The 14,016-nt window shown below is 46.5% G+C and overlaps 1 protein-coding gene across 4 annotated transcripts; it reads left to right on the top strand.

The window, feature by feature from the left end:
* The first annotated feature begins 744 nt into the window (after window positions 1–744).
* On the top strand, window positions 745–13,786 carry med25 (mediator complex subunit 25). Of its 4 annotated transcripts, none has more exons than XM_037477157.2 (20): window positions 745–893; window positions 1,958–2,100; window positions 2,191–2,236; window positions 2,358–2,482; window positions 2,612–2,710; window positions 3,053–3,173; window positions 3,293–3,449; window positions 3,915–4,039; window positions 4,182–4,257; window positions 4,386–4,642; window positions 5,682–5,774; window positions 7,617–7,702; window positions 7,779–7,836; window positions 7,910–8,017; window positions 8,694–8,870; window positions 11,502–11,612; window positions 11,845–11,913; window positions 12,401–12,568; window positions 12,660–12,780; window positions 13,536–13,786. In XM_037477157.2, exons 2-20 carry the CDS (start codon window positions 1,976–1,978, stop codon window positions 13,637–13,639), a joined length of 2,226 nt encoding a protein of 741 aa, XP_037333054.2. In that variant the 5' UTR covers window positions 745–893; window positions 1,958–1,975; the 3' UTR covers window positions 13,640–13,786. The 4 variants fall into 4 exon arrangements, with proteins under 4 accessions (XP_037333054.2, XP_037333055.2, XP_037333056.2 ...); XM_037477158.2 differs by having other exon boundaries at window positions 11,505–11,612; XM_037477159.2 differs by having other exon boundaries at window positions 7,620–7,702.
* The last annotated feature ends 230 nt before the right edge of the window (window positions 13,787–14,016 follow it).

The following is a 14,016-nucleotide window of genomic DNA, read 5'->3' on the forward strand; positions in this document are numbered from 1 at the left end:
CCTGGAGATCTGGTTCAACAGCACGTGTTATGCAGAGAGCCGTTTCAAACTTTATAGAAAATAATATACCGTAATAGGTTTATAAAGTCCACGCCTGATTGATAATTTTTATTAGAGGGTATAATTGTTTCAAACTTTATAGGAAATAATATCTTAGGTTTGTAAAGTCCATGGCTGCATGATGATTGATATTAGAGAGTGTGATTGTGAATATGAATCTTAAAAAATATCTGTTAATATGAAGAAAGGTTAGGTTTGATAGTTTCCCGTATTCATGTCCTGCAGGAGTCTCATTATGACTTTAGCTTGAAAATAGGTGGAAACATATTGCATTTTCTCATGCTGCCTGTAGGCAGGTCTTTTAACGAGCTTCTTAAATCAAATATATTTATTTTATAAGACAATTTTTAACATGAGCCTGAGCTTGTTAATAGAGCAAAACTGATGATCATGTCTCTTTTCATAGTACTGTTTAAATCAGTGATGTACTAAAGAAAGTAGATCACTGATCTCATAGCAGCATTCACAATGCCTGTGTTTTCATTATCCCATGTTAAGCGTTTTATATTTGCCTGTTTGAATGTTGCAAATGAACATACCTTACGTTTACATTAAGTTACAACTACTATTAACCAGGTCTAGATCGATTGAAGGATTATAACTGTGCAGAGCAGCGCCCCGCCGCAGCGCGTTTAGTGGGCACCGAAAGAAGAAACGAAGAAGAATTACGTCACATCTTGTGGGCGGGTCCATTCGTTTGTCACTTCCGCCAAAAATACAACAAATGGCTGACGTTAGCATCCTGTGTAGTGGGTGCTAATTTCAAACTTTATCATTATATTTGTGTTCGGCTAACTGATCCAACGGTTTGACTGGCAGCCGCGAACCACCAGGTCAGTCCACATCACTTCCATAGTTAACGTTACGCGACGGTTAACGTCAGGCCGTTGTAAAGACACGTTTGCTCACTGACAATTAACAGTTACCTCCCCATCCGAGGGCCTGTGCTCGCACAGTGTCCCTTTCTGACTAAAAATACGAATCCTCGCGCTTTTTAAATGTTTCTATGACAACGCATTCTCCATAGCTACCCCCCCCCTACCTCGCGACTTACGACATTCCCAGCGTTCCGTTCGGGCCCTTTGGCCTCGTTGTTTGCGAGTGTTTCACTAAGTGCAGCAAACGGGGGAGACCCCGCTTCGCACTGTGGCGATGGGAGATTGTTACCGGTTCGGTGTGACACTTGGACCCGGGAGGGCGAAGGTGGACCACGCCACCCTCGCGCGACATCCCCTCCGATGCGTTATCACCACAGAGAGGAATATACCACGTGTGTCCATAGTTAGGGTCGCGTACAAAAACAAGCGTCTCTTAGGAGTTCAGCGAAGTTTCAAGTAAAACTCTCCAATGAAGCTGATGGATGCTTTTAGCTTTTTCTCCTCCCAGACGTAATGGAAAATAGACGCAGGGACCTCCAGGGATCACTTTCTCTCTCCGGTGCTCTGAGCAGATTTTAATTCAACATCACCTCCTGAAAATGTTCCTTGGAATGGCAGAATACAAATAAAGCAGCAGTACTCGTTGACAGTGTTATTGAAAGACATGGAAAACAGACCAAAATACAACTCTTTCTATAATAATAATAATAATACGTTGAGTAAATGCAATGTATGTGATTATTGCATTAGAATGCATTCATTGCTATAGTATGATTTATTATTACAGTAGTATGAATGTAGTTATTACTGTAGTATGACTAATTATTGCACTAGAATGTAATAATGGGAGTAGTATGAATGTCATTTATACGCTAGTATGCATATAAATATTGCACCAGAAATGTATTGTTGTGTTACCTTGTATGGGGGTTGAAAACTTAATCCATCTTAATCTGCTCTACTTTGGAGGTCTGGGATTTGGATTTGCACAAACGTGTTCAATGTGTCGTCTTTTCTAGGTGGCGGGCTCGGCACTCATGGAGCCGTCCACTAAGCCTGCGACCAGCCAGGTGGCCGATGTGGTATTTGTCATCGAAGGGACGGCAAACCTGGGACCTTATTTTGAATCGCTCAGGAAGAATTATATCCTGCCAGCCATTGAGTAAGAGCATTAATGCTTCGCTAGGTCATTCCTCCGTTAGTCCCGTACTCGTAAATGCATCTGTTTTACGTTTCATTTCGTTTACCGTAGATATTTCAATGGAGGGCCCCCGGCAGAAACAGATTTTGGTGGAGATGTAAGTGTTCCACTCTTGTTTTTAGTATTTCGATTCACATTTTTCAAAAGATAGATCTGTGAAAAAAACGTCTGCTTATATTGCTAATATGTATATTCCTGTGTTTCTTTTGCCCCTCCAGTACGGAGGGACACAGTACGGTCTGGTGGTTTTCAACACCGTGGACTGCGCGCCCGAGTCGTACGTCCAGTGTCACGCACCAACAAGCTCTGCCTTTGAGTTTGTGTCGTGGATCGACAGCATCCAGTAACTCATTCCAATATGACATTTTATTATTACAAAGTTGACACTCGTGGCGGTTTCACTTTCATTTCCCATCAAAACTGGGATAAATGAGTTTGCAAATCTTTAACATGACCCTGTTTTTCCCCACAGGTTCATGGGAGGTGGAGCAGAAAGCTGTAGTCTTATTGCTGAGGGACTCTCGGTGGCCTTGCAGCTCTTCGATGACTTTAAAAAGATGAGAGAGCAAATGTAAGGATCACCGCTTACTAATGGATGCTTTTGTCCACAGTTTCTGGCGTTGGGTCAATCAAATCGTTTGAGTCAAATGGGGAGTTTTCATAGACCTCCCTCTCCCAGAGCTTATAACCTTTCCTGAATATAATGTATTGCATTCAAAATACACAAAATATATATAAATCCTAATGACACGCCTACGTAGGTTTGACATATGCAAACATACGTTGAGTTCTTCTAAAAGGCAAACACCTGTGTTGTATTTACCTGTATCTTCCCTGATGATGAGTCACTCACTACTAGCGATGTAAATGATTTTGCGTTTTTTTTCTTTTTTTCCTCTCTACATTTCCCCAGAGGTCAAACCCACAAGGTGTGTGTGCTTCTTTGTAACTCTCCTCCGTATCTGCTCCCTGCCGTGGAGAGCGTCAGCTACACCGGCTGCACGGCGGACAACTTGGTCAAAATCATCAGAGACGTGAGTCCGCTGACGTTGTCTCCGTTGGGGTTCCCGTTTGTGTTCGACGAGCGCAATTTGGCGTCAACGTTTCTTCTCGTCTTCCCGTCTCATCACATTTCTATTTCATATTTCTTAAGAGAGGGATTCACTTCTCTGTGGTGGCTCCTCGGAAACTGCCCGCTCTCCGGTCTCTGTTTGAGCGGGCGTCTCCGGTGGGGGGAGCGGTTGAACCCCACCCAGACTACAGCCAGGACCCCTTCCACATGGTCCTCGTCAGAGGCATCTCGCTTCCTGGTGAGAAACCTCTTTCAACATTTGTTTGTGTGTGGGCCGTCTTTATTAATCCTTGATAAAACAGCTGGCCATAATAGCTGTATGTGTTCTTGCATATTCTTTGAGGTAACCCCTCTACAAGTAAGCAGACTTTCCTCCAACCTCCAGTCTAGTTTTCATTATCTAATTGTCTCCTTTTTTCAAATGTGATCACAATTAGTATCGTTGTAATTTAGCTTCTAATTGAATGGCTGTTAACTGCAGCAGGAGATGATGCCACTGTTGAAGTTATTTAAACGATTTAGTCAGTGGTAGCTTCCACAGTCAAAGACTTGAGCAGGCTCACACCTACACCTTTCAGGAATTCCTTGGTAAACGTGTCTCATTACGCAGAGCGTTATTTTACTCCTACATTGGAAACATTCTTCATTTTACATCCCTCAACCGTGTAAAAACCCTTAACCTCATCCCGCTGTCCACTTGCAGTGTGCTCAGGCGGAGGACCCGGGCCGCTCAAACCCGTCCTCCCTCCTCAGCCACTGCCTGTCAATCAACATCTCGGTGGATCTTCACAACCCCCCCAGCCCATGAACTCCACCCACCCGTACCAGGTAACGGGCAAGCAGCCACTCCGTGTACGGCTAATCCCTGCCGCCCGCTTTTGGCCCGCTTTCAGGCAGGCGTTCGTTTTTTCCCTTTTCTCTAAAACGTTTTACCTAGCATCGCCTTCCTTTTTAATCCGCGCGCTGACAGAACACGACGCCGATGGCTGCTGCTCTGGTGGCCGCGCAGAAGGCCGTGGAGACGGCCAACAACCAGAAGAGTCGCTGTGAGTTCCCTTCTGTGAACAACTTAAGCTTGCAAAACTTTTCGTTAAGTCTCACTGTCTGCAGTGCACACGGCATGCGTGACCGCGTCTGTCTGTCTGTCTGTCCGTTGTTGTTGTGCCTCCCCCAGTCCCGGGAATGGTCAATCAGGGTCCGCCCTTTGACCATTTGCCGACCATGCCCTCCGTGGCTGGAGTGAAACCCAACCAGATCAGCATCGCCACGGTCACCACGTCGTCACAGCCCATGATGCCGCAGCAACAGGTCCCCCCCAATCAGCCGGTCCCACCGCCCGTGCAGCCGATGTCAAATCAGCAACCGCAGATGGCACCCCAGCAGCCGCCCACCATCAATCAGCCCCCACTCCCTTCAGCACAGCTCAACATGGTACGTTACAACGCGTCACAGGGTCAGGCTCCTGTTTCACCCCGAGCTTCCAGAGCTAATGGCCTGCTGGCTATAGCTTCCAATTTAATGGAAACAAATGAAAGGGTATTAATCTTCTCATTGAACACTAGTCCAACATTTACTCGATTATCACGTGACATATTCCTTGCATTTATGCTTTATTGTCTTGTCAAACACGCCTTTTTCAGTGTTGTTAATCCCAATTCTTCTTGTGAAACACAGTGAAAAGCCCCAGAATTTGGGCCAATGAGATCCTTGTCTTGCTCTCTTCTCTCCGAGCAGTGACGATTTCAGTCAGAAGAAAGAGGCCTTCACCTATACAATGTCACAATGCTATAGAGAATACAGACGGCAGTAAAAAAAAAACCTTCTTAGTTAAACCTAACATCTATCCTTTCACAGCCAACACTAAAATCCAACAACTACTGTTATACTAACAACATCAATCTCTGCTGAAGACATGATTTGGTATATTCAGCTCTACCACTAGGTTTATATCATGGTAATATTTTCAAATAAGTGGCCCTGCCCGTGTTGGATATCAAAGAGCAACGATGCTGCACTGCTGACAGCCTCGAGCTCAGTTTGCAGACTAACACTCTGAAGTCTAATATCAAAATGAATTTTAAAAACTATCAAATCAAAACCAGAAGCTGTTTCCCTTCTCCCCAGGAAATCATTGTGGGTACAGACGTTGTTTTTCCTCCTCTTTTGCGATTCATTAATTAATTATTCTTGCTTCCATTAGCGCACCTCTCATGTTGATATAAAATAAATCTCGAATTGGCCAAATCGAATATTTAATCACGTCCCAAATGATTGAGCTGTTCAGAGATACTAGCGTTATATTAATCACTTAATGAAAATGGTGTATTAAGTCTAAAGTTGGTGTCTTTGTTTCTTTTGAAGTGCTGAGTACACCTGCATTTGTAACTGGTCAAGGGATGAGATTGTACTGGTACACTACACGTAACCCCTCTGACACCCCCCCCCCCCCCCCTCTATGTTTTCTTGACAGGTTGTAGCTCCCGGCAATGCAAATCCAATGGGACAGCAGCAAGGTGTGGCCAATAAGATTGTAGCCTGGACCGGTGTCCTGGAGTGGCAGGAGGTAATACCTTACACCTTAAAAATGAACCTGTGACGCATCATCGTAGACATGGAGAAGAGACTGGTGCATAGTTCTGACCACTGGACACCAAAAGTGGTGAGGAGGGCTAAAGCCTTCTGGCTGAGCTGAAGGCATCGTAGTTCAGCCAAACTTCTATTATGTGGACAAAAAAAAAACAGTTAAAGGGAATAGTTCAACATTTCAGAATGCGTTTATCCGCCATGTTGCGGAGAGTGCTGAGGTCAAGATGGATAGCTCTTGTGTCTGTGAATATGAAGCTCAGGACAGCATACGCTCTGCAACAAGTGGCAGTTGTTTTATTATGTGACGTCTGGTTCAGGCGCAGGAGCTTAATCCACAGTCTGAGCTGGTTTCCTGGTAAACTCCACGTCATCAACGAGACCGAATGTATTCATTCCACGGCCATCGTGCAGGGAGCATCCCCGCTGGGTCTTAATAACAACCCCTATTGATTTTTGTACAGTATGAGTCATTGCACATTATTTTACACCGTTGCTAATGAGGCTTTCGCTCAAGGTCGAATCGATTTTAGTTCGCAGTGGCTGTTGGGAGCCAAGGTCACTGATCGATGGCCTGAACGAGTGCAGCGTCGTTAGCGTCGTTATCTCTGTCAAAAATGACCCACGTCACTTTAGACGACTGGGTGAGGAAGGTGAAGATCCGAGGCTTCGTCTGTGAGCGTTGCTCTTGATCCTCCTCCAGTTGCACTCATCCGGCTCTCAGCCCCCGGGGGGGGGGGACTCTTTGCCGCGGAGTGATCGGCGATGTCGAGGAGAGCTCCGCCCAAACCCGTTTGAAGACACGTCTGTTGATAGAATCTCTCACCAGGGATGCCAGCTCACTTGGCTGGAGCCTCCTCTGAGCACAGTGTTGTCAGCATGGTGCTCCTGTTGAGGCTCAATTTCAATCTGTTCCTTGCCGAAAAAGCTTTGTTTGTCTAAAATGTGGCGTTATTTCTTTAATCCTCCACTCATTTAGCCATATGCAATTTGGTGGAGGATTGTTTTATTCCTGTCGTTCCTGCTTTAGCGAGCCTTGGAAATTGATAAGCCATCTGTGTGCAGAGATGACCCTGGCACTATACATTTGCAATGATTGGATCATTGATCCTTCATTGATGCTGTGAAGAAGCGCAGAAAGTGCTTCTTTATCCCTTTCATTCTCGACGTGTTTCTCCGGGACGAGGTTATCAGCAGATCTTTAAAAGTCCATCCATCCGTCCATTGATGTGATGGCTTGTCCTGATTGGGGTCACTGGGGTTTGCTCAGTAATATTCTCCAACTTTTCCAAGGTCATCTGGAAGATGAAAGCCCGCCCCCCCCCTTCCCCCAACAGCATCTCCTGGGCCTCCCCACGTGTCTCCAGGAAGAGAAAGGAAGCAATTGATGGCTCATCACTAGTGTAGCGGGTGTCGCGCGGCGACAGCGTTGACCCAATGTAGAAAAACCTGAGGTGCATTAGAGTAGTTGCTTAAGTCAAAATGCTGATCAACTTTAGCACTAGGCCCTCTGGAGGGCTATTTAAAGATATCATTCTGGAGGTGTGAGTCATCTCAAAAACTTGGATGACAGCTTTTCTGACGAAACACAATCAGGGTTCACGCTTCTTTTTCAATGTGCTTTGATTACCTTGTTGGTTTGGTCTAATGGCCTTTTTAACAACGACTGTCACACGTTGTGCTCCTCAGGCTCAAGGTCTAACATTCTTCTTCTTTCTCCGTCACTCCTCACTGCCCCCGCCCCCCACCGCCCCACACCGCCCCACACCGCCCCACACCGCCCCGCCCCACCCCACCCCACCCCACCCCACCTTTCCTGCAGAAGCCTAAAGCCTCTTCTATGGATTCAGCCACCAAACTAACGCGTTCTCTGCCGTGTCAAGTGCACGTCAACCAGGGGGAGAATCTGTAAGTAGCCGATGGCGCTCTCCGGGCCGATCGTTTCGCGCTCACAGCTCACCGCTGCCGTCGCGTCTCTCAACAGAAACACGGACCAGTGGCCACAGAAGCTCATCATGCAGCTGATTCCACAGCAACTACTGGTGAGACCCTTTTAATCTATTTTTTTACATTTTTTTTTAATGAACGACGCATAACTAAATCCCATCTTTGCAGACAACCTTAGGCCACCTCTTCAGGAACTCTCGAATGGTTCAGTTCCTCTTCACCAACAAAGACGTGGAGTCGCTGAAAGGCTTGTACCGCATCATGGCCAACGGCTTTGTGAGTTTTTAAGCTGTGTGTGTGTGTGTGTGTGTGTGTGTGTGTGTGTGTGTGTGTGTGTGTGTGTGTGTGTGTGTGTGTGTGTGTGTGTGTGTGTGTGTGTGTGTGTGTGTGTGTGTGTGTGTGTGTGTGTGTGTGTGTGTGTGTGTGTGTGCGTGTGTGCGTGTCTCCTCCGTGTCCCCCATCCCTATCCGTCACTCAGTGGACCTCAATGCAGCCGAAGTGCAGGTCCCACCTCTGTCCAGCAGTGTGAGCCAACGCGTTGCAGTGTTGTGTTAGAGACTCTAGAGGGGGTCCCAGGCCAGACTTGCAGTCACTGTCAAGGGGGGAGGATTTTTTTTTTTTTTTTAACGTGCTCGGCTATCCGTTCAGTCTAAAACCTTTTTTGAGTGGTTTGGATTGGGTTCCGGATGACTTGCATAATGATGGAGGTCTTTGTCAGTGTGGTGGCCTGTTAATGAGGCGGCACCATCGAGGAATAGTTTTAATAGTGCTCGGTCCGGGCCGAGCTGTGGCTCTTTGCATGAATGGGACTCACGGCCCAGTGCAGTCGAGGGGATTCCATTTGCATTCAGTAAATACAAATAACATGTTTGATTGGGCAAAGGAGCTCAGGAGTCAACTGTGTCCCATAATTCCTCCCGTGTCCCCCCCCTCCCCTCGACCCTCTACCCAGGCCGGCTGCGTGCACTTCCCTCACACCACGTCGCCCTGTGAAGTGCGGGTGCTGATGCTGCTCTACTCGTCCAAGAAGAGGATCTTCATGGGCCTCATCCCCAACGACCAGAGCGGCTTCGTCAACGGCATCCGGCAAGTCATCACCAACCACAAGCAGGTCCAGCAGCACCGAGCGGTGAGTGTCCGGGGAGGGGAGGGGAGGAGAGGGGAGGGGAGGAGGAGAGGCTCCGGTGTGCAGCTGGGAGGACAAAATCAGGTGATAACGAGGAGGAGTAATTGAGGAAGCGCCGGGGAATTGAGGCGCGTGTTTTACGGCGTTGGGCTGCATCGTTATTGACGTTTCATTTAGCAGGTTCTGTAGCTGCTCTCTGTTCGAGGCTAATGGGGCTAGCGTTGGCTAAGTTTCTGCTGCGCTGCCCCCTCATTGGCTCCGCTTTACTGAGGCTTATCTAGGCGCAATAAATCCAGCACGGGTTCTTTATATTGAATTGTAGGTTCAAACTAAATTGTCTCCTTAATACTGCAGTGTTTATTGGATAGGTGATATTATTATAAATATTTTGAGCAACACTGCACAGTCTTGGGTGTTTTCTTTTGTTTGTTTTTTGTCGAGGGAACCAGGACAATTGAATACCCGCTGTTACTACAGCCCCCAAAACAGTTTTAAAGATTCAATTTGCAGTTGCTGTGAATTGTAATTCAATGCAGTGAAGACATTACACATTCACTGTAGCATGAGGCCCTTTTCGTATTCTCACAGGAACGTGTTCGTGGGTTTGTCAAATTCTGAGCTCAAGTGATTGGCTGAAGTCGATCCAGAGGTAGAACAGATGTAACTTTTGCACGCAGCCCTTTTTTATACGTCATTATTAAGAATACATTCAACATAAATGTTGTTTTCTTCAGTCTTATAAGACAAACGGAACATTCAGGGGGTTTAACGTTGTTGTTCTAAAAATAAGTCCTTTTTTTTCATATTTTTCATCAACCTAAAAACAATCTACACTTTTTACTCCATGATAAAAATGAGCTACAGCCCCAGTCTTGGTTTGCAGTGCCTGCGTAAAGTAATGTCATAGCAACAGTAAAAAAAATACCTGCGTGTGATGTTAATGATGTCACAAAAACGAGATAAGCGCATCGGTTGCTCCGACAGATGAAGATTCCGCTCAAAACAAAAATACTCACGTTTTCTTTTTACTTTAGGCTTCCCCAAATGTTAAAATGAAATGAGATGAGCCAGTATTTAGGGAGACAAGGCCCCCCCCCCCATCCCAGCCGCTGAAGGTAGACCCCCCCCCCCCCGTCCCCCCTCTCTTGTCTCCGAGTTCATTACAGGTTACAAATGTTGCTGCCTTGTCTACATGACACGGAGGTTCCCCTTTCCCCTCCCTGCTCATCCTGATCCCAGCCGGAGAGGTGATTGAAAGTGTGTCCTCTGGATTAGCTGTCTTTTCCATCACGGGGCTCCACTCCAGCTTATTGCATCCAGTGAGAGAGAGAGGGGGGGGGGGTTAAACAATGCAGCACCAAGACACAGAGAAGCAGCAAGTCTCTGTTTAAAGCGATGTGTGTCAGAGCATCAGGGCATTTGGAGTCGGCAGAAGACATGAAATTGTAATGAAGATTTATTTTTATTTTTTCTGCTCTTGTGTATCATCACGTATTCAGTGCTGCATTGCTCGTAGGGAGGGGCTACAGCAACCTTAACGTAATTGAAATTTCCAGCTGCACCGGTAGCTCGTGTTTCTCCGGATCGGCCCGCCTTAGGAACCGGTTGGTTCTGCAGCGAGACATTGTATTTATCCTTTTTCACTGAAAATTGATGCGTGCCCTGCAATGTGATCCAGGGTTTGTGCCGGTTTGGTTGAAGACAGAGGACATTTCAAACCCCCGGGGGGGGGCTCTAGTCTGTAGTTAATCATTTGTGCTGTGGTGGACGGACAAAGTGCGTCCGTCCACCACAGCACCGCCTGCATCGCACGGTTAAGTGCTGCTTGTTTCAAATGTTGCCTCCATTTAGCATTTTTAACAGAGAATTGTGCGGATGCAATGTGCAGTCGGCTCCGTATATCTTCAGAGTTTTAGCAGGTTTTCCTGAACGATCGGGACACACCGTGCAGCTTTGTGTTGCCGGGTAAAGCAACAGGTTGCTTGCTTTCTCCTTGCCCGGCATTCAACTCGAGATGGATATTTAATTAGACTTTTTTCCCCCACTGCAGAATGAGGACTTTAGTCACCAAGCTTCCGTTTGTTTTAGTGAAATTGTTTTCTGTGAAATCTGAATATTTTCTGTCTGTACACTTGCATGCAAAGTGAGTTTTTGTTTTCAGCCCAAGGTTGTGTTGTCTAAAAATACAGATGACGGATTAAGACGATACTAGACTATACTATAGAACAGTAGAGAAGACCATTTCTTGTCCCCAGTCAGTCCCATTAGCTTCATGAAGGAATGTCTTTGGGGCCAATTTGAGAAAAAAACATTTCCAGTGATTAGTAAGCTGTTAATGTACTTATGGGCTTGTGAGCATTGATGTATTTCTTTATTTAAACCGTTTCAATCTCTTTCAATCAAACAATAGAACAAGAGCAACAATTTACACAGACATGTCTTTTTAATGTAAGCGTGTCCTCGGCTCTACTCTCACCGCCGTGCTGCTCTTGAGCAAGGCGTCCAGCCGCATTCCCCTTCACTTCCTGACCTCCACGCGGCCTTCGTACTGCCGAGGAGAGAGGGAGGCACGCGCATACTGAGTCGGTAAATACAGGTGATGAAATGTCTCCACCCCCCCCCGTCTCTACACAGCAGTTGGGCGGCGCGGGGCCAATGCAGCCGGTCCAGGTCGCCCCCAACCAGAACTTCCTCAACAGGCCCCCCGGCCCCATCCCTGTCTCCCATGGCAACGTCCAGCAGCAGGTAACCAAGCCCACTCGGCGCCGGCACGTCCACCCGGGTTATGCACCCCCCCCTCCCTCCATTTCCCTGTTACACTGCCGGATGACGACACTGCCGTTACACTGCCGGATGACGACACCTTTACTGACCTCTGACCTCTGCATGCCTTTCTGGTAACCCTCTATGCCGCTGTCCTTCCTTTCCACACCCCCCCCCACTCCACCCCCTCCTCTTGGATCGGCCCTGTGTCCAGTCTGTGGTGGTGGGAATGCCCCCAGTTAGTCAGGTCTCTATGATGGAGGAGCAGCAGAGGCAGAACATGGTGAGACCTCCTGCAGCTTCTTAACATACAACATAACATGCGGCACTGGACGTATGACATCACCAGTTATAGTGATCGCGTTTTATGTATACTGACAGAAATAACCACGAATACAAATTTTATTTCACGTGACGTTTAACTCATTTCTTTGTGGACATTCATTCATTTTTCATTGGAATCCTGGGTTTTGGATGTACTGCAAACACACTTTTTGGGCCATCCCACTGCTCAGCATCGTGACGGTTCACTTCCTGTCAGCACGTCTTCACTTCTTTGTTGAATGTTTTCTATCATTGATAACCTGCATGCTGGTAAACACTTGTTAACAAACGGAGCTTTGGATATATAGAAGTTGCTTTGTGAGAATACAAAATGCTTTGAAATGCCCTCGTTCTCAATAATAATAATAATAATAATAGTAATGGATTACTAAAATCGGAATGATTTTTTCTTGTTTTTCATGACAACATCTTAAACTGTGGTTTAGATGAGCATGCGAGCAACCGGGCCAGCCAATCAGCCGCCGGTCAGCGGAGCTCCACCCAACCAGGTCGCACAAAGTGGGCAGGCCCAGGCTCAGGGTCCCATACTCCGCCTCTCAAACCCAGGAGCCAATCCGCAGCTCCGCAGCCTTCTCCTCAGTCAGCAGCAGCCGGTAAGAGGGGGCAGCGAATGGCCCGAGTGGATTTGCCTTCAGTAAATATCTCCAATGCGACATGTAAATGTGTCTCTTTTCGTCCTTGCAGCAGGGCGGGGTCTCCCACATGGCGGGCATGATGTCCCACCAGGGTTTAGGGCAGCAGTTGGTCCATTCGGCACCAGGAGGGGGGCCTCAAATGCAGGGCCAGTGGAGGCAGCCCTTGGGAGGTCAGCAAGCACAACCCACCCCCCATTAAAGGGGGACAACATACCAAAACACCACATTCTAGGCTATAGGTCTGACAATGATGATCAGGTCGATTGTCCAATAGCATTTAAAAGCAACTTAAAAAACGATTTACTCTTCTGGTGCATTTATATATGAATTTATTGACTTTCTAAAAGATGAATATCCTTTTGTTCGCCAGGTTATGGACCTGTGCACTGAAAACGTGGGGCACGTTGGTTTTTACACCAACCTTATTAAAAAAAAATCCTGTATTTAAATACAGATGTTCACATCTGCCTGAGCTCTACAAGCGGCATCAATCGCTTGGATTATATGTTCAAAATAAACAGCCACGTCCATGTCTTTTATTTCATTTTATCTCATTGTTGTACAAAATAGTACGGGAATGCATTCCTTCTCATTGTTGACTTCGAAGTGCTCCGGATGTCGGAGCTTTGAGCGAGTACGGCGCATTCATGCACGACGTAAACACTTAAAATCAGTACACAGTACACAACAGCAGAGACCTCCATGTTTACCTATGTCAATCAAATCTCTGGGGCCTTTCATCCCTGGCAAGTGATTTTAAAACAGATGGCTGCACGCAAGAAGAAAAAAAACAACGTTTGAAAAAGCATGTCATTGGTAAAACAGTGTGTAGTAATGTAGATAATTATCCAGATGTTAGGGTCAGAATGAGAATTGTCGTTTTTAATTCCGATCTCTCTCTCTCTCCTCCCAAACGGGTCCGCAGGTCAGATGCTGATGTCTGGAGGTCAGCGAGGCGTCGTGCCCCAGCAAGGGATGAGCCAGGTCTCCAGCGTGATGGAGGATGAAATCCTCATGGATCTTATTTGATTTGAAGGACTGGATTTTCGGTTGAATCTCAGCAGCCATTTTGCAAGTTTGGACACATGCATCCGCGCTGTTGCTTCACTGCTACAAATGTTCAACAAAATTAAGAAACAAAACCCTTTTTTTTTTTTTTTTCTTCTTCTTTTTTTTTTTTTAAACCGGGACGGAGCCGCGGAAGTTAATTAGGGGCAGACAATGTGAGCATTATATTGTGAGCATTGGAAGTGGTCAAACCGACGGCTCGCTAATCCTCCACGCTGCTCGCTGGATGAAGCCAAATCAGTGGAAACAGTCGGTTATCTTTTGCCTCTGGAAACTCTACTTCTATGTGTTTTCCTTTTCTTTAGAATTTTATTACTGAAAACAGAGATATTGTAATT

The sequence above is a fragment of the Pungitius pungitius genome, unplaced genomic scaffold (assembly GCF_949316345.1).
Source record: "Pungitius pungitius unplaced genomic scaffold, fPunPun2.1 scaffold_165, whole genome shotgun sequence".
Classification (NCBI taxonomy): domain Eukaryota; kingdom Metazoa; phylum Chordata; class Actinopteri; order Perciformes; family Gasterosteidae; genus Pungitius; species Pungitius pungitius.